This window comes from Cephus cinctus, unplaced genomic scaffold, assembly GCF_000341935.2.
Source record: "Cephus cinctus unplaced genomic scaffold, Ccin1 Ccin1_scaffold0160, whole genome shotgun sequence".
Taxonomy (NCBI): Eukaryota; Metazoa; Arthropoda; class Insecta; order Hymenoptera; family Cephidae; genus Cephus; species Cephus cinctus.
Window position 1 is genome coordinate 992,771 of NW_014332886.1, and position 21,462 is coordinate 1,014,232.

The window sequence follows — 21,462 nt, forward strand, 5'->3', positions numbered from 1 at the left end:
AATTCTTTTTTCACCTTTGAAACACAGGCAGAAGATCGGTAAGAATTTCTGGATATAGGAAGAGCAACACGAGAACTACCCGAGCGAGAACTTTCTATACCGCATGGGAAACGCAGAAAAGAAACTATCAACAAGCAGCCCGGGAGCGCGATGCAGCTCGACGTACCTCGATCTGTGTTGCAAGACAGACTGCTTTGACAACAGCTAAATTCGGGAACTAATAACTTTGATTGGTCGAGATGCTTACAGCCGATAACTATTATCCTTTCTCTCGAGTCGTCCCTTTAAACTAGATTGAGAGCATTTCTTAGCGAATCGGTCTCCACGGCCGCTTCCCCAGGGCATCGGGCGACATCTGGCTCCGACGTCCTTAACTTGGATCAGAAGGTTCCTCCCCTGCCCTTAACTCTAACAAAACTATCTTTCGCCCGCTGTACGGCCCTTTATCTCTCTCGAGCGGGGCGCCGGTATCCCACGCGGACCTCTGCCGGCTCGTGGAGAAGTCTCCGTCGGGTACTCTCGACCTCAACTTAACAATAACAAATCTTTCAAGAGCATTGGCGTAACTGTACGAATCAAACCGAGAGCGCAGCTTCTGAGCAGGGTGGCAACTCGAAGGGAACCAGAAAACGAGAACATTATCTGAATCGGTAGCTGGAGTCGTCTTGTGACTCTGAGTCGAAGAATGACGTCACAACGTATAATCCCGAATGGAAATATAGAAGTATGGGATATAATAGATATATCTGTTAAGTATGATTAAAGTATAAGCACTATGATGGTTCCATACATGGGATGCCATGACAGACAGATTATATTCATATATTACATTCAAATATAAAAATTATACATATACATTCTTATTTTGATTTCAGCATTTATTTTATTATTTTATTATGTATAATCATGAACAGGCTGAAAGAGACTTTGTTCATGTCCCGGCGATACCACTTGATATTTCTTAATTCATTTGTCCAATCTACCCAGACCAATTCTGAAACTCTTGCCAGACTGACCTGTCAGCAGGACTATGCTCATACTACATATTATCACTAAACATAGAGTATAAATAAGCATTGATTGAATTTTAGCATTTTATTATAATAAACCTGTTGTATGTTTATTATATGTATATATAATTCATACTTTGGGAATAGTAAGTGCAAATAATTTCTAATGTTAAGATTTGAGCTATACATTCACCATATCTAAAAATATGGATAAATCAACCAGTCGATGCATAAGAGATTTATAAGACATATAACATACTTACCTCATACATAATATGTGAATTTTTATCTACTATAGATTCAGCCTATACATATATGAGCCATACAAAATATGTTTACTCAGAGTACTTTTAGTTTTACCATGTGTGAGTTGTACCATAAATTTCAGGAGACCCTACACAATTGAGCCCGCGGATTCAATAACGTCCTGAGCGCTCGACAGACGGTATCATTATTGTCCAACCGGATAAAAGCAGATCGAAATTTTTTTTTCTAAAAACCATGATATAAAAAATAATGTTTTCTAGTGAATGATCAGGCGCATCTTTTATGTTGATAAAAGTTTTTTTATACGACATACGGTTTTCGAGAAAAAAAGACATTTTGAAAAAAAATGACATGGAAAAAAAATTTTCGATCTGCTTTTTTCCGGTTGGACAGTACTGATACCGTCTCTCGAGCGTTCAGGACGTTATTGAATCCGCGGGCTCAATTGTGCGAATCCCAACGGACAATCTATTTATCTGCATTATCATTCAAAATTATTGATAAAAATGACGTGTTAACAGTTTTTTGTAATTTTTCTTTTAGCTTGATAATAATCGGTAGTCACAAATATTTATGTAAGTAATATATCAAAGATTGTCTGACATGTCATATTAGGTGTGTTTAATTTCAGGAAATAAAATGTAATGATAACAGTATCTTAAACATTTTCAAACAATCATTAAAAATACAGATTGACAAAAATTTTCCTGGAGCCGGAGGCTAATAGAAAATCTGAAAGCTGGACTCAACGTTAATTTACTCGGAAACGAAACCACAGAGACAACCTGCCTGGTCTATGGTTAATTCCGGGAATTGAATTGAATTCACATTTTTCAGCCCGCTAACACGATTCTCTGAACTGCAGATATCTCTGTCACGTAAACTATAAAAACACTTCAAATTTACGTGCTGTCATGTGAAAGTGTAGATTCTCCGTTTCCGCTTTAACAACCCTGAAGAAAAAGGACGTTAGCAGACCATTATAGTTTATTCAGAAGTATATTAATAAATATTCAATTCTCAATACAAAATATACAAAATTGGTTACATTTCCGATTCTCATCAGTGAGTTGAGAAACTAAAAATAATTCAAATGTCTCATTTTTTACATCTTTTGAAATTTAATTGTACTGTAATTATTACGTTTAATTGTTTTACATATATTGATATTTAAAATATACATACGTATAAACAAGTTAGGAATGGTGAAATAAGGTAATGTATATGAAAATTACTATATTATATGAGATATATCAAACAATTTGTAATATTGGGGATTTCAATTATTTTCTTATTAAATGTTAAAGACAGTATATTACTTTCATTTGATGATCTGTTAGTTTATTTAATTGATAGAATGGATTTTTTGAAAAAAAAATCATGACTTATTAGGAATTTTATAACTTACTTAACTTATTACCTTCATCATTTTATTACCTACTTCCTTACTTTACTTATCTTGACTTCAATTTTAAAGAAAATACTGGATTAGCTACCACTGAAGTGAATGCAGTTCACTGATAAGCCAGCCTTAATCTACATCAGAAATAGCATAGATAATTAATCATCGAAAATATGTGTTTTTGAGATATTCTACATTTTCAAAAATTACGTCGTCAACTGAACGATAACAATGTTCCATTAAGAGATTAATTATATCCTTGACCAACTTTTGTATTACATACGTAATGTAATACATGACATCTAATAAGAATTTTAAACACGACAATTAAATACAATAATATTTCCATTTTGCGTTAGATTCATTGCAATGTACGTAAGTCAATGATTAACTTGACAAAGAGCTGTAGGATACGTTGAATTAGTTTAAAAAGTTAAATAAACCAATAGTCAGTATTGTGTCCTATCTGCGAATATAAAACATTAATCTTTTATTTTCGCAAAAGAATCTTTAAACACTAACGGATGAATACCATGGAAACGCTTTGTTTACCGTGACGTCAAAGAATTTTAAATGCAGTACGAGACTAACTCCTTATGAATAATTTACTCAGTGCTACCTGAATGAAATTCTCCGTGACTTTTTCCATATAACCAAATAGTCCATGCGCGACTGTTGTATGCGCATACGATTCTACCCTGTACGTATGCACGCTAAGTTTTGTAGGAAAATTTCCCCAGAAAACTACTGAACCGTTTGCTTTGAAATAAGGAATGAACATTAAGCGAGGAATATAAAGAATAAAAGTATTATCAGATATTCGGAAATTTCAGTTTGAAAACATCGCATGCCTGGAATTCATTTTATTCCTTGCAATAATCAACCAATTCGCCAGTAGAAGAGGACTTTTCTGCTTTGAGACTCATAAGAAGTTTGCCCTTGCCAAATATATTTTAAACATACGGAACTTAAACATCCTACGTATGTCTTCGCTGACTCATTCTGGGGGAATTCAACCGTTGCGTATAATTTATAAAAGCCCTGAGCATTCGCTATGAATTCACAACAAAATTTAGTTCTATTTTTTAAAGCATTAGTTAACGTCTATAATTGGAATTAAGGATTAAGTTGTGTCCTCCACGTTCGGGCATAAATTTCAAACCCTTTTTTACGGATGGTTTGCAAAAGAACTACACACGATAATGAGAAATGGTTTCTTGCATCTTATTGATACATTCACTGATTTTTGAAATTATATTATTATAACAAATTATTTTCACACCCGTGACTTTGATGCGTCTTCGACGGCGCGTCTGTAATAACGTCATCATCAAGTTTGTGGTAAGACTTCGGTAATTTAGGTTACAAGTAACAAAAATAGTGAAATATGTTTTTAATCGTCATTACGTTGGCTAGGTTTAGACACAAGTTTTTTGAAAATTTTTCAAATTTCAAAATGGCAAGCTTTTTTACGAGAAAACATTTTTTGACCGTGTTTTTTGAGCTGCTAAGATCTGTAAAAATTTAACAAAAAAACATTTCCAAAGAAGCTTGTGTCCTGACCTAGCGGCATGTTTGCTGAACAATTTAAAAAAAAATGGAACAGATATCTCGAATACTTCTTGTCGAAGTCTTATCAAAAATTTGAAAAAAAAACGACTTTTGGGAAAACGCGTTCAAACATAAATGACAGAATAAAACATGTACTGCAAAGGCGCGTCGAAAAACCGCGAGCGGCCGTGATGGGCGACCAACCACTCGTTAAGAAAGTCTATTTCTTGAATTCCTTCAGAGGGTACATTTCTAATGACTTCTAGAGTCGAAATATGCAATAAAAAAATCGATTTTTCAAAACCTCAAACGTGGAAGACCCCCTTAAGGCTGTTAAATAAATGTTAATAATACAACAATATAAAGTCGACAAATATATCAACGCGATGAACAAAACTTACGTGTATACTACACTGAGAAAAATTGATTTTTGTTGTGTATGATGAAATACAGCACACTCTTTCATAACCACGTAGAAATATATTAATTTGTGCATTACGTATAACAATCAATATTCGTCGGTATGTGAATTATTCCCATAATATTCTTGCATCTTCAACTGCAATACTAAATTCGGGGATCTCAATGTAATGAGATAAATGATCTCAATAAATGCTCAGATTTTATGCTCTTTGTGCAAGATACTGTAACCACAGTTTCTTCGTGTACTGATCTCGGATATAGAATCTATAACCATTTTCAGTTATTTTATTTTCAAAAACTAACAGCTAAAACAACAAGTTTGTTCTCAATTTTCAACATATTTTTCTTTAAGGATTCATCCCCCGATTCGTAATCTATAAATCCACTAATGGGCAAGAAGCAATCATCAGAAACCATTAAAACTTTTTAAGTGTCTTTAAAAATATAAGTCAATATTATTGTAAAGTCATATCAACATTCTCTTTTTATTTCTAAATTATTAAAATGCAAATACGAAATAATTAGAAATTTCGCTTCTTTTTATTTAATTTTTATCGCATGTGATATCTTAATTTCTTGAGTGCCTCGAGTAATCTGGAGTCAATATAATATTTATGAATTTTCATCTCTCATGGTTCAATTAACACTATAATCATACTTCAATAACATACGTAACTACAATAATTATGTACTTATGTTATTTATTATTTTTTTTACAATCTCTTCAGTCATGCAAACTGTATGTAGTCTAGATTTTTTAATTCAAGCGTCTTTTTGCTAGGACGATATAGGTAAAACCATTCTTAATATATTCCTGGGTTGTTATGAGAGACTCTATAGTATTACATGGTATAAATACATTGAACCTCTATTGTTCTCAGTCCACGTTCCACTTCTTAGACTAGATTGTTTTAGCATTGTTATATAAAAAAAAATACAATCTTTATACTATATAATATCTTACAAAAATAATTTTAACTAAGAATACCACCAATAAATATTTTATGTTTTATTCAGTTTCTAAATTGTAACAAAAACTTGAAAATAACATAAAGGGCCCATGTATCCAAAAGTCATCTTTCGTGTTTAGACTAAAACATAATTCTGGACCCAATAAACGCTTTAAAGACGACCTTTGCTTATTTTGCGTTGTCTGGTATATTTTCACTTCACAATTCGTGGGAATTAAAAAAAAACCAAGCAGTAATATTACAAATTGTAAAAACCATTATGAATTTTAAATTCAATTTACAAAAATTAATTCACGTACTTGGCGTGAGACTCGGCGAAGTTTCTTGAAAACACTTGATAATCTTCGACCATTAATTATTCTATCATTAAGTTTCATTGATCAGTGACGTTCGAACATTTAAAATTCCAAAGTACTAAATTTCCTTTCATCGGAATATTATATTGTACTAAAAATTAATTCAGTATTTAGTCGCAATAAATCATGCTTAACAGTCTCTAATTTAATTATATTCCTTTTAAAAATATTACGATGTTTCCCAGAAGAATACATAATTATCCCAACACGCACTTCCTAAAATACCAATAGGCAACCATAGCCTTATAAGATTAAAGCTTACAAAACAATGAACACGAACGAAAATTACTTTACAAAAATTTACTTTAATATAAATAATTCAGATACAGCACATTTTACAATCTCACCTGTTTCTATTACAAGATTAATAATATACTCGGTTTACAGTAGTTAATACGTAAACAAACGTTTCGTAGAGATGCTCTACCGATGCTCCAGCAGTTCTACGCATACGTACAATCGTATGATACTTAATTGTAGCTATGAAATACCAATTATTTTTCCTACCAAAATTTTACAACATATACACAACGCGCTAGTGTTGTATGCACCTGCATATGTAATTAATAAGACGTTAGTTGTTGCATCACGTTAAAGGAACGTGAGGCTAACGACTATGTCCGCCTTTCAAGACATGGAAATATAATGTTGGTTCCTCCTTTTCATTAGATTGGTTGGATATAAACATCCACTATTGATGTAAAATCGTTAATCACTGTTAAACAACAGTAATGCGATTCCGGGATCACTAAACAGTATACGAGAGTATCGCGGATATCGCAGCCCATGAAATCCGAATGAAAACATAGAGAAGTAAAAACTTGGTCGCTTGATGAATCCAATACATCCTTAAAAAATAATTAATGAACATTAAGGATGTTTTTCTTGTTAATGAACTTCAGAGCAATTTTGTTTTAACAAATGTAACGCATACCTTTGCCACTTTACACGTGCCTGCGGAAGAGTGTCCAATGGATCCTTAATGAGATACACTCGAATTCCTTGCATGTAGGTTTGGAAATACGTATCCCAAACGATCTTCTTAATATCGAAATAAAAGTTTTTCTGATCTTCGGGCGTGAGTTTTTCTATCATAGCCTTCACTCTGTTGTTCGTGAACTTCCATTCTTTGGTCGTAAAGTAATTGAGCACTGCCATGAATTTGTGAATTTTCTTGTAGATCTTAAGCAAGCTGATGAAATAATAAATTATACATTAGTATGGCGTTGTTCATAATAATATTTAGTACAACAAAAAATATAACTTTTGATTACTTTTTCAAAATTCAATTTTCTCTTGATATCGTATAGATAAATTTTCAAAGCAATTATTAAACGTATACTCGCTATATAGAAAGATTCAGGTTAGGATACAGGAGAATATATGTACACGTGAGTGTAAGCCGACGAGGTGGTGATGTTAGCGGAGGGAGAAGAGGAAATGAAAATACTAATACGGAGGTTGCAAAAGTATTTTGGGAACAAGAAGGTGCAAGTAAACTTAGGGAAAACAAAGATGATGAGGTTCAGAAGAGGAGGAGGAAGGTTTAAGAAGTTGGATTCGAGGTGGGAAGGAAAAAGAATTGAGGAGGCTGATAAGTTCAAGTATATATAAGGAATACAGGAGTATGAGGAAGGAGGAAGAGAGTTAAGTAGATTCAAATAAGAATGTAGAAAGAAAACGAATAAAAGGTAGAGATAAGAGGAGATAGAGAAAATTGGGAGAGAAGCGCGGGGCGGTGGCGGCGGTTAATATTAAGGAACAAATAGGTTTGAGCAGTAGGAAATAAAGGAAGCGTAAGAAAAGGAGAAATTGTAAGAGGGACGGAGATCGGTGTAACCCTTAGGGGATGCAACAAAGCAATGCTACTACTAATCGCTATATATTTACCTGGGTTGCTTTCCAACGCAAAGTGTTGCTGTGTCAATCAGAAGTGCTGGCAATAGGTGAAGAAAATATACGTAAAAGAGATGAACGATTTTGTACTTGTTATTCCGGAAACTGTAATACCAGATGGCTTTGTTCGTGGGAATGGAGATTCCATGTTTCGCAGACATCTCTTTCAGCTGGTTGTATGTGATTTGATTCTCGTTACATACGTAATTGTAAATAGGGATATCAATTGCATCCTTGCCTTGCCTATAATATTATATTATCGAATTACGACCTCTTTCTCCGTTTCAATCTTTGGATACATTTGACAAATACCAAATATTTTTTAACAACTAAATTTCATTAATTACAATATATTATATTTATAACGTGATTTAATACATGCAATCACCTTTGCGTACTGGCAACGTCCCACGCGCTGGCAATTAAAGCATTCACAGCCATGTCACCGGGTACCACATTAGCGTGAATCGACCCATCACAATGGATAGATCGGAGTAATCCAGTTCCAGCACCAGCTGCTACACCAGTTGGACCATACATATTATCGATCCATCCTCTTATTGGTTCTTGATATGTTGAAATAACTGGAAAAAACGTGAGTGATAAATTCAAATTTCTTACAAATCGGAGAACGTTTAAGGTTCATATTATATAAAAGTATAATTAATACTAATTTAAATTAGCTCAAATGACCTTACAACCTGTAACGCAATTCGCCGAACGTTAAAATTAAAACATTCTTAACAAACTAAGCTAGCAGAAGAAGTTGAAATCGGAAACTGCCTGTAGCGTTTTAATTTGGAAAATCCCAGTCTAGGACATTCGAAGAGTACTAAGAACTTCTTACTTTTATTTGCGGTTCATTTAGCACGTATCACAAGAAGATGTTACTGATATGCCGAGTAATGGTCTCTACGCATCAACTTCGAATGAGTCTTTTGATATGTTCAAAGAGTGAAATTTGATAGCGTGAAAACCTATAGTTCTTCTCGCAATAAGAACTTTATGCAATTTCATTATCATAAAAGTGTACACATATGTGTAGAGCAAATGATATTGATCTTCAAATCGTATTTATATATCTATTCGTAATGAAGGTTAACAAAGCAATATGTAAATACAAAAGATCTTGAATTTAAATACTTTTTATGTATGATGTTATTTTTTGTCATATATCCACTGACGCAAATCAATGGAATTATTATAAGAAATGTGCGTCACTGCTATTACTCCATTATACCACAATAAATTGTTTTTACTAGAATTCTAGTGCGAAGAAGTGTTTATATCACTGTCATAGTTCCACACGTCAAGACGCATTCATAGTATAAATATGTTCTCGATTGACCATTTACTCTGTAACTCAATGATATACAAATTCATACAGTGTTGAACGTTCAAATAGGATTCCATTGAACAGAGGAAACGTCGAGCAATATGTAAAATAGTAGGAGCACGTATATTGATGTCATTCAATAAACGATTAATAATTACATTAGCAAATAGAATTTTGCTCATTGTCTTGGCAATAACAATTTTTTTAAAATAGTAACTGAATGCAAATTTGTATTAAAGAACTTAAATCCGACGTTATTCACAGTTGATCCTATGATCCTATGGTTTGAGGTTTACTACTGATATTCAAAATGAACAGCTGATACTTGATAGTAACTACGGCACATAAGTCGTATAAATTATTAAGACGAGAGAATTTTGATTACATTAACTTACATATTCACCTACACGTGTAAACTTTTTCAGTAGTTTACAGTATTCGACTTACCGATAGCTGGACGAAAGATGCCAATGGGTAAGTCTTCAGCTTCTTCCTTGACAACATTTTCAGCTACTGCTTTTGTGTATGCATATGTGTTCGGCCATTTTCCCAGCAATCTAAAACCAATTATATAATTATTGTCACATAGTTAGCAAACGCTGTACGTGTATGATTAATCAATATAAAAATAAATATGAATAATCGATATGAAGATTGATTATTCATATTTGTATGGTGTATAGCGGCTAATTTACACTGAGACATTTTGTATTGATCTTCGATTACTACTTCGAGTTTGTACTATCATGAGTTCCTGAATGCTTTTAACGTTCAAAGAACAAAGTGATAATAAATGACAATGTTCATAAGATTATTATGAATAATTCTAGTTATACACTTAAATTTTTCATTTCGTAAGATCATATACTCAAATTTAGTAATTGCTTATATTTAAAATTCTGTATGTATAGTTGGATATCAAGATCGTTGTCATTTTCAGCAGTCATTTCCTTATGGGTTTGACCGTAAAGAGCTCTCTGAATTGACGTCCTTATACGACTACACGTTCAAGGAAAATTATTAAAACTGTATAATTTAAGAATTATATTGAATTATATCTTCATATACTTTCATGGCATAGATAAATCCGTGAATATATATATATATATATATATATATATATATATATATATACATTTTTTAACCACTAAAGGATTGCTTAACTGAGATTATTTTCTTTGTTTCACGTGTTGCCAAGAGTATGTCTCATCTGTTTGACTTTCCGTGGTCAAATGACGAATTGTTTTCAAAATGTGTCCAAACTGGGCCTGATATTCTAAGTAGACATACACTTCAAACTAATATAAATGTTGCTAGGATAATGGAAGAGAAAGTCAAGAATTGCAGCTTCTCAACCCTTACAGTTTATATGAGGGTATTATGCGCCAGAGTCACTGAATTTGTTTGCTAATGGTCTGCACTACACTTGTCAAACAACTCGCAGCATAACGTAACTTATTTTACTATTTTCTTTAAACAATTACGACAGTTCGACCAAAAATTTCAATGGCTGACAGCGATGCCGGGTCAAAAAATGTAGACGATTTTTGTTCTAAAAGTCACGTTTTAGTCTATTCCATTTCATTTTTAGTTGATTTTATCGTCTTCTTTGAAAATGTGTATTGGTTTTGTCCGGCAGATTAACGATTATACTGTTTTTTCCTGAATAGTGGTTATGTTAAGAATTGAATCAGAGATTATTTACACAGAGAAATCGGAGATTAACGTGTCGCATACTTTCGCCACATACTAACAAATTTAATTAAAAATTAATTTTTTAATCAATCAAATTAGTTTTTAGTTAGAGCTAGACCCCCGGAATAGTGATGGGCTTAGAAAATGTTTCGTTAGGTTAAGATAGGGTAGAATTCAAATGCTGTGATGTCCCAAGGTAGTAGTTTTTTTGTTCATCAGATGGCTATTGTGAATTCCCCTTTATCTTTCCTGTCCTCAACCTATACGATCGACAAGTTTATATAGATATACGTGTATGTACACATATGTATAATTTCTTTGATCATTACAAAAATAATTAAATTCATTTAGTTATATTAAATTATTACTATTTATTATTTATAATTAGCATCATTATAATAAAAGAAAAAGTCTGATTGAAGTCTGAGGAAAAAAGTGTACTTTTCCACTTTATGTTGAAATTATGGATAAAAACAAAGATATAGGAAAAACATAGTAATGTAAATTTGTTGACCCGGAATTGTAAATCCGACTAATTTACTTTGGAAATTTTATCAGAATTGTTGTGACGGCTACTGCAATTTGCTATTGTTCAAATACTAACTATTGTGCTAATAATTGCACTTACACGTTTTTCTCCGTGTGATTTGTATTGAAAATTAAATTTCCGTCAGTGCATGTAAAATATAAACAAAATTTATTCAGACTAAAATAAAGATAGACGTAGGCATATGTAAGTGATGTAATTCACGAAATAAAAATTGTAAATTTTATACTCGGTTCTTGACAGAAAATTTAAATGAAATTTATCTTGTATACATTAAAAACTTTCCAATTTAAAAAAATCACATGCCAGACGTGTAAACCAGAAACTTCTAATTACGTAATATTGTAAAACAAAATGTTTTTTTTACTTTTTAGAATGTATACGCAATTTCATACGTACTGTGGCGTAATATCGTCAATAAGTTTTTCGTTCAAGCAATCCATCATAGCAATAAGTTTATTGGCTTGGATAGGAGGTTCGTAAAATTTTTCATCAATGGTGTCTTGCGGACAATTTGCATAAGCGGTGGAAACGTGAATAACAGACTGGAAAAAATACATAAAATTCATGCTAAAGAATGCCATCATGATTGACAAATAATTGTTTACAACATGCTTTGATTAATGATTATGACTGACCTTTAGCTTAGGCATTTCCTTACATAGAGTAAGTACATCTTTTAGACTTTGTACATTGATGGAGACTGCGAGTTTCAATTTTTCATCGAATCTTACTGTGGCTGCAACGTGGAATACAATGGATACTTCTCGAGCCAAGGTAGCTCTATCGGCCGCAGAAATACCAAGTCCTGGAGTACTGCAGTCGCCCGCAACTGCACCAATCTGATGACGGAATTTCGGTACTTCCTCTTTCAATCTTGCGAAAAGCTAAAAATTGAAATATTTAAAAACAACATCGTTCGTCGTTTACCCATGAATTAGTTATACATATATCAAGTTTCTATACCAGAAACCATATGAAGTTTTATGAATTTTCGAATGCAACTTACTGAGCACTTGTAAATTAGTTGCTTCCAAAGCGATTAGTAGTACGATGATAACAAAGAGATCTAAATATTTTATTCAAAATAAGCGTCTGAGGTAAATTATTAAAATTTTATTGACAATGAAAATATCAATGAAATATCTAGGCATAATTTTAGAGCCCGGGAATATCATCATACACCTTGTCATCATATAACTTGTAACCTTTCATGTGCATTCTAGAAACTCGTGAGATGATCAAATTTTAATTTTATCAATTACCACAATTTCAACTTACCGGATCGTCAATGAGATTTTCGACGCGCTGATAAACGTCCTTGCCCTTCTTTGGACGCACCAGAAGGTAAATGAATTTAATTCCTGGACAGCATCTTAGGAGTTTGTCAATTAGAAGCTTTCCCAAGAATCCGGTTCCGCCAGTGATGAAGATAGTTTGTCCAGCATAGAATTCTTGAAGGGGTGAAAAATTCATTGTCGTTGGCGAGATGTGAGTAACTTTCGGAGTGCACTCAGTTGGGGTCTCCGCCCTTGAACCGCCACTTTCCGCTATGGCTACTTCTTGTCCACCTGATTCCATAAGGACTTCTACCATTTTGTTTCACTAAGACATACAGAATAATATCAATTTTTTTTTAATGAGCGCATACTTCACATTATGATTATTGTCCTTATCTACAAGTAAAATACACACAAAATCTACATACTAGATATTAAATAATTACTATTACACAAAAAACTTCAATACGCAATACTGTAATATTTATAGCATTAAACGGTTGTGTTACCAATTTTAATCAGAGTCCTTGGAAATTCTTTAAGTGCAAATAATGCAATAAGAAGGTCATTGCATGAAAAAAAAATTTAATGAGTGAAGTAGTTATGGATACAGTATCCTTCACACATACTATTGTACAAACCATGATTTCCATACGCTTTGACATATTCAATGTACTAAATAATTCCGAATGCTAAATATATCGCATACATGAGAATCTCGTATAGCCTGACATGGTCCCATAAAAGATTACGATCGTGTCGTAAATACGATAAAACCACTTTTCAAATGTATTATCATCAACTTTCTATCCATCATATGCAGAATCACAAAGTAATATCTAAAAGTGGCATTGTATAAATAGTGCCAATATAATAGATCCAAAATTATATTTGCTACGTCACCAAATCATTGGCTAACTTGATACATTGGTAGCAGAGCCAGACAATAGTGACTTCAGTGACAAATATTTCATTGACACATTCATACACATACATTTATACGTCATATATAATGTACGTCGTATATAACGTCGTCTTATAATAATTAAGTAATCGCACAGTTGATATTTTTTCTACCCTTTTAAAATTAACGTCAACGTGGTCAGAGAAAATTGTGAATATATCATGAAATTGACACGTTGCTTTGAAGTTCCTATAAGTAAAGTTGAGTATGATATATGGAAGTATGTGTATTAGGTAAGTCTTCTTGGCCCATTATATCTGACTAAAGAGTCATCGCTCATTCAATTCGCGTATCACATGTTGAAACGACTTCTTCGCCATATTATGTTAGCACCGCGTAGGACTCTAATTTATGCACGCTTGGAAAATAATGTATATATAACATAATACGTTAACCGGCACGATAGAATACGATTCGTATTTGTATTAACTGCTAAAGAGTAAATCGACGTCAATAATATAGCATTGATTGATATTAGAAAATATATAAGGAGAAACTAAGTTTTTCATAAGCTCACTTTTTAGCCAGGAATGATCATGTGATTTTGTTCTCCGTTTCAAAAGAATTCACTTACCGTATCTCAGACACCCCACACGCCTACTTCCTAGTAATATTGTAATATTTAACAGTGGAATCATTACATATCTAAATATCGGCATTCCATGGCTGAATGATATAAATATCTTTCCGAGTAACTTATACACACTTTATGATTATAAGTGTTAGCACTTAGCCCCAGTAATCTTCAACAATGGTGAGATCCTAACTGGTCAGCGGAAATTATACGAAGAGATTACCTGTATGATTTATTTCTGTCAATTTTGATATTTGTTTACTTTAGTGTATGTTTTCATCTCAATTTAAAAATACAGCCAGATGTGAGTGCATAATCAGTTATTTTATTTAGTGATGGTCATGATTATTATTTTTTAGAAAAAATGAGCAGCGTCAAATCGTTATACAATAATTACATGTTATTATCGTCAAAAATAGTACTGCCAAACATTAAAGCAGATACTGCGCTACACGCTCGTCAAATGAGTGTTAAATTTTTATAATGAATTTTACAAAGTCAAACGTATTGATTGATCAATGGTAACTTCCATAGAGATACGTGGAGTTTTTTTCAAAGAATAACTCGTCATTTCGTACCTATTTTAATGCGCAAAAGTCATTCTGTTTCTTGAAAGTTGCTCTACGAATTCAGCAAATGGATTTTTTTGTAGTGTTGACCATTTAAAAATTACAATCTATTATTTAACCAGCGAATAAAATTCTATATAAACAAACTGCTATAATTTTTAAACGGTCAATGCTACAAACCTTTTACATGATAAATTTATAGAGCAACTTACCAAGAACAGAATCAGCTCTGGCTCGTTGAGATCGGTAGGAGATTACGCAATAGTGTACAATTTTTGCATTAACATGTGCCAAATTGGTGTTTTCAAAGTACAACTTCTCAAGAGAGCAGCCATTAAATTATAATTTGCCAGTTCTTATTTAGACGTGATTGAATATTTCTACATTTCTTTCAAAATACTTAACGACTCAAAAGTATAATATGGAAATGAGACTTTTACAAAGAAACCAAATAGAAACCGTCACTCCACTACGTCACACAAAAAACCTGATTCATTGACATGCGTCACTGAATTCTTAATCATTGTAAAACATGGCATTGAAAAAGACTAACGTATTTACAGGGAAAGCTGAATATTACCATCGATGAACAAAAAAAAGTAATTTGACTTTGAAATATACCATAAAAATATTCAACTCTTTTTTACAGATTTCTTTTTTCAACTAGCAATCTAATAATTAGTATAATTTTCAATTCAACTATTCAGTCGAACAACTAATTCGTCATGACTATACTATGTACAATAGATATTGACTATTGCGATGAAGAGCGTCACACATACCAGACATGAGACGTCGCGATGTGAAAGTTGATCGTGAACTTCAACGGTTTATGCGGCTTCGAAATATAAAACTGATAACTAGCATAAAACGACCCATATAATGCAATTTTTAACATGGCAATCGTGATTCATGGGAACTAGTATGAAAACCGGATATCAAAGAAGGTCAAGATTGTGATATGACAATATTGTCAGAAAGTAAGGTTCGCAGTTCCGTACAAGCGCAGCATAAGCGTAAACTTTCAGAATTAATTCTTTTTACTTTCACCGGTTGAGCACAAAGCTTGTATGCAGAAAATATTTAGCAATATCAGATAGCGGATAGCATTTCCCTTTGACCATCTTTCATGTATTACAAGTCAAATTGACATCAATCATTGAATATAAATCTTAATGATCTAAGAATAATTTTGACAAATATAATATTTACATACAAATAACGATCTTTAATACGATAAACATTTATATTGAAAAGTATGACATGAAAAATGGTAAAATTTAAGCTTGTACGAAATCTCATATTTTAAATTGTATATAAAAAAATATTTTATTTTTCCACACAACCAAGAATTCTTATACTTCTTGCACGTTCTGATAGAGTGTCTATTCTTTATTGTAGTACTAAATATATTCCGGTTCACATAATTTCTAAAATGATTGCTCATAGGACTCGTAATGCATTTCCTTATTCTCATTTTCTTATGGTTTATATGCCATCTTCTCCAATTGGAGTAAAAGTTGTAGGCAGCTCATTACAATCCAACACGGAAGGCTGATTAGATCGTTACGCAAACTCTGTGTAAGAAAAGTCCCACTTGCGCAATTACATGATAACATGACATTTACTCATGTTTTATAATAAGTAAGCACAAATGCGTGTAAGATATCTTCGATCGATATATTATAACAACATATGATAAGGAAGTAAGTGAGTTATGCGGTAGAGCATGCATGGAGGTTACACGAAAAATCTTTCATAAAAGTATTCCTCCTGGATAGTTAAACAGTTCTCTCACAATAAACATTTTCAAAGAAAATTAATACTTGCGTGTAAGACAGGAATAAGCACTAGAGAATGGAAACTTAAATCATGTTGAATGGCAAACATAATGATACTTATGTTTTGGGTGGCGCGTAATTCAAAAAATTCAAAATATTAAATTCTTCGCCATTATTGTTTCTGCACTCGAATTATAATTATATACAGTTATGACAGTGAAGTCTGTTTTACGCGTTTATGGTTAACTTTATATTATGTGAAAATCGTAAATATCACTCAAACGTATTATTTTGCAAAATCTAAATTATCGACTAAGCAAAATTCATCGATATGTTACTCGTTGCACTTTTTTACCGACCGAATATACTATAATGATAATAATAATACTTTAAACCTGTATTTGGACCTGAACACCTTGAACCCGAAGTATTTCTTTGACAAACGATGGACTTCCTCCACGTATTTCCATAAATCGTTTCCACCTTTATTGACACTCAGGGGAATTCCGTGTTGCAAGCGCATCTCGAAGGTAACACGCTAAATTCATTGATTAATACGAGTTTACTCGACTGATCGGTTTCAATTACGACTGCTGCGCGATAGGGAAAATAATCAACGACGTTACACATCATTGGGAAACGGTAACTTCAATAGGAATTTACGTATAGGCAGGCATACGAAAGCTAACTAACGTAAAATTATTTTTTTTATTAAAAATTTAGTGCGAAAAACTATAAATTTGAATATTTAAATTTGAATAGCTGAGAAACCAACGACTTATTTATATCCTTAACATTTTTTTCTAAATTTGATTAAACATTTCAAAATTAACTATGTCTCAAAGACTTAAACAGTTTGCGTACCAGATTCGTCATAGATTATCAATAATCGTTTTATTTAACTCTGGTGAAGTAAAATGCAAAGTGGGACGTGCTAAAATTTTATTAACGGTAAATAAGACGAAAAATATTATGTCCAAATCCGTGAGTGAAAACGGTACCTGCTAAATACTATTCATGATGATCACAGATATACCTCGATTTCAGTGGGTCGTATAACACTAGCCTTTCTCTTTGGACGTTCACGTCTCTGGCTTTGGTCCACAATGTAACGGTACGTGATGCTGTAAAAACACGCACCGTTCTTCTTCCTATGGCACGTTCCGTTTTTTCTGTACTTATTGCGCCCCAAGGCGATAATTTATACGAAATATCAAACAGTACTTGACGAAAGACATAGAAAAGTGCATATATATGCATAATAAGTGCATATGTATACATACTGCACATACCTATCATATATATATTCAATACGAAACCTATTAATAAATAGAATATAATATCAAATAAATTTATCGGATCCACGAGAACCATAAATTATTAAATTAAACAATTTTAATTCGTCATTAATTTATTCGTGGTTTTGACTATAGCGTACAGCTTTTATAGCACCAACTTCTATGTTTTCCTCCTTTTCATAGGGAAGCCAATAGCCATTATATGCGCAAGTATATCCAAAACGATCTTCGGTGCCGTCTTGTCTTGTTGAATATCAGGAAAACATTACGGGCACGTACATTCATCACTCATGGGAACCGCGTCCTGATACAGACACCCAATACGTCATACTCGAAGAATGTGCAAAAAATATCTGCCCTTGAGTGTGTCTAGACCATTGGGATGTTCAAAGTGCCATTAATACGCAACATCAATAAATCGATATGAATTGTAACAACATATATCCTAGATAAATCGTCAAAAATGTATATGTTGTTAACACCAATAAATAATAATTTGCAAATTTTACCGAATACCGTGCTTCTTTTCCTTTTCTGCTTAACAGCATGACGATATGTTTATGGTAAAGTTTATTAGAGATGCATCTACATTTTTAGCCATTTTTGAATTTCTGCTTTATTAATTTGGCTTTTAACATTACGCGATTATTGTGACGATTAGTTAAGCCAGACGGAACGAGAAAGAAGCATATATCTATACAGCGTTTTAAGGAAAGATTCATGCTTAGATCATAACTTCTAGTTGATCGATGACCATGACTTTTAGAAATGACAGGTGTGTATTGACTGACATTTTTTTATGGATATAACAATATTGAAGCAATTACGAGAATTTCGCAGATGCTAATCTTATTTACCACGAACGAGTTGTAGTGGTCAATAATCAATCTGTTGGCGTAATTATTCAAGACTATAATTATTAAGACTATAAGTATAACGTGCAGAAGGTAAAAACTAGCCAAATTTGATAAGATGTTACTGATGAACTATAGTAATTATTAAAACACATTAAAAGGTATATTTATCCATGGTAACAAAACCAGTATGCTTCATGAATAGGTCAAAGTGATTTTAAATGAAAAGCTTGAAATACTTTCCCAACTTGCCTATTTGGGAGGCCTATTATATCTGTTTAACTATTAGTCATTAAATCATTATTCTTTATATTGCTATTGTGACTTATATATCATATTGTGTGTCAGTATATTACGTATTCAAACTCTTATTTCGAAATAAATATTGAGACGCTGCAAATTTGAATTTGCTTAAAAATCTGTCAAATAATTTGTGTACATAGTTCCATGTGTATATTTTCCAAAAAATTTTATGTAAAGTGTACTTTATGACCTCATGCATATATATATATACTTTCTATTGAAAACTACAACTAGATGCAAACTACACATCTTTTTTAGTCATGGAATATACTAGAATCATTTAAAAATCATTAACGATTTATCTTAGGGTGACATTCGTTTGTGACTCTAGACGGCTGATATGCGATTCGCATAAATATTAGGTTTTTTATCGCTGATTAAGCAATCTAATACTGCAAACGAGTGTGAACCATTTGTATATGGACAAAACACCATTTAACAGTAAGTAAATCGCCAACAGAAGGAATTAGGGCAGAACATGAAAAAGAATTGTTCCTTTTATTTTTATGAAAAAAAAAAAAAAAAAATTTTTTTATAAGGGATTATAATATTGAAGCATTTCGGCAATGTTTGATAAATAGAGGCAATTCAATGTAAACAAAGTCACGTACTTCATGAGATATTGGTAGAAGAAATCATTGCGCAATGTATCCTTAGTTATTGTTATATATGATATTTATGATTTTATCAGCTCCACTTTTAATCGTATTAAAACTCTAATACATAACATAAATCATAGGAAAGTTTAATGACGAAATCTTAAATTAAAAAATTTGAGTTTTCGCATTTTTATTTGAAATTTGAAATCAGTGATTGACAGAAATGTTTGGACACTAATTTTCATGAAAATCAAACGAACAAAAAAATGAAAGTTTCAAAGGGCTATTATTTGTCTATTAGTTGTCGATTATTATTTTTTTCTTGTAACATTATTAAATCAATAGTGACGTTACTTTATTTATGACATATTGACTACTGAGCAAACACGATTTTGAATGTTATTGCACAATTTGTCAAGAATGATGAAAATAATATGATAAAAATCAAATATGTCTGATAGAGTTAAATTTCTTCAAATTTCAATGTGACACATTTACACGCAACAAGCAGACGTCATGATAGTTATCAATAACTTTATAACATTTTTCGTATCTGATCATTTTTACGTGAAAAACAAAATTCTCAAAGTACCTAACTCGACAAGTAGAACGAGAGGCTGAAATTATTCGAAACCTTTACGATTCAAAATACGCTCCAAGCAAAATTTACTCTCTGAATTTAATAGCCGTAAAGTAAAAGCACGATGAGCGCTTAAGAATGTGCATTGGAAATGTGTAAATTCCACGGCAATGATAACGGTACGCAGTCAGACAGACTTACTAAGGTTCAACTATGCGCTGAAGTGAAACTACGACTATAGAATGATCACACCAATTATTTCATTCGACACTAATTGGTACAGTATAGAAATAATAGCAACGATTCGATAATTCGATCGGGTTAATATCCCATAAATGAATTAAAAAATGTCCATCGAGTAATTGGGAATGCAGCGCGAGTATTCGAATCGTACGAAAGTATTGTGCAATAAGAGTACAATTGAAGGTACCGTTCTATAGCGTACAAACTTCAACGTTTGAAACAGATACACGAACGATCCAGGTATCGAATTGATTTTTAACCAAGATTAGCCAAGTGATTCACATTGGTTACTGACCCATTCGAAACACTTAAAAACATCGCAAAGACATAGTAACAAAAAAAAAATCGATGATTGATTTCCATTAAACATCAATTATATATAAATCGCAAATAAATAAGTTTCCTAAAATCAATATCATCGGTACGTAACAGCTATTGTAAAATCACAATCTCTCCCGCGCCCTTCTTGATTTTACAACGCGCGAAAATTCAAACGATCCTTTAAACAGAGCGAAGAATTCACCATATTAATACCGACGTATGTCGTTAAATATATAAAACGTGAAGTACACTATAAGAATGCAAAATCACAACAATTAATACGCAAGTAATCGTATGCCGTGTCGACTACACTGCTGGATCGTCGTTCAGGTTACTTTAGTTTCACCAACCTTATTCGAAGCGTTGCAAAGCCAACGCACAAGATGATACTTTCTCCGATGTTGTACCGAGTATTTTCGTAGACCTTTAAGGTGGCCCGGAAGGCAATTTTCAACAAAATCGGCACACTTGCTTCACTTTGATATAAAATAATACTGCTGTTCGTGTAACCCTGGCTCGGTTTTCTTATTGTTTTGAATTTTTATACTCGCGCCAATTGACGACGACCTTACGATACGTGGGACCTAATGGGGGAACCTCGCGAAGAAGAGGACGGTCACAGTGTGTTCGAATCCGATGGGG

General features: G+C 32.6%; 1 protein-coding gene across 1 annotated transcript; it reads right to left on the minus strand.

Moving 5' to 3' along the window:
- Nucleotides 1–5,337: 5,337 nt before the first annotated feature.
- On the minus strand, nt 5,338–21,462 carry LOC107263769 (fatty acyl-CoA reductase wat). Its single transcript, XM_015731324.2, has 9 exons — nt 21,171–21,462; nt 12,736–13,059; nt 12,093–12,341; nt 11,854–11,999; nt 9,660–9,769; nt 8,265–8,460; nt 7,871–8,119; nt 6,915–7,172; nt 5,338–6,828 (listed from the first exon to the last, which is right to left on the minus strand). The coding sequence occupies exons 2-9, from the start codon at nt 13,048–13,050 to the stop codon at nt 6,729–6,731; spliced, it is 1,623 nt and encodes a 540-aa protein (XP_015586810.1). The 5' UTR covers nt 13,051–13,059; nt 21,171–21,462; the 3' UTR covers nt 5,338–6,728.

Coding starts and splice junctions, on each gene's coding strand:
- LOC107263769 (XM_015731324.2), bottom strand. CDS start 13,050: ATGGTAGAAGTCCTTATGGAATCAGGTGGACAAGAAGTAGCCATAGCG. Junction 12,000..12,092: donor AGGAAATGCCTAAGCTAAAG/GTCAGTCATAAT, acceptor TATTTTTTCCAG/TCTGTTATTCACGTTTCCAC. Junction 6,829..6,914: donor GCACGTGTAAAGTGGCAAAG/GTATGCGTTACA, acceptor TTATTTTTTAAG/GATGTATTGGATTCATCAAG.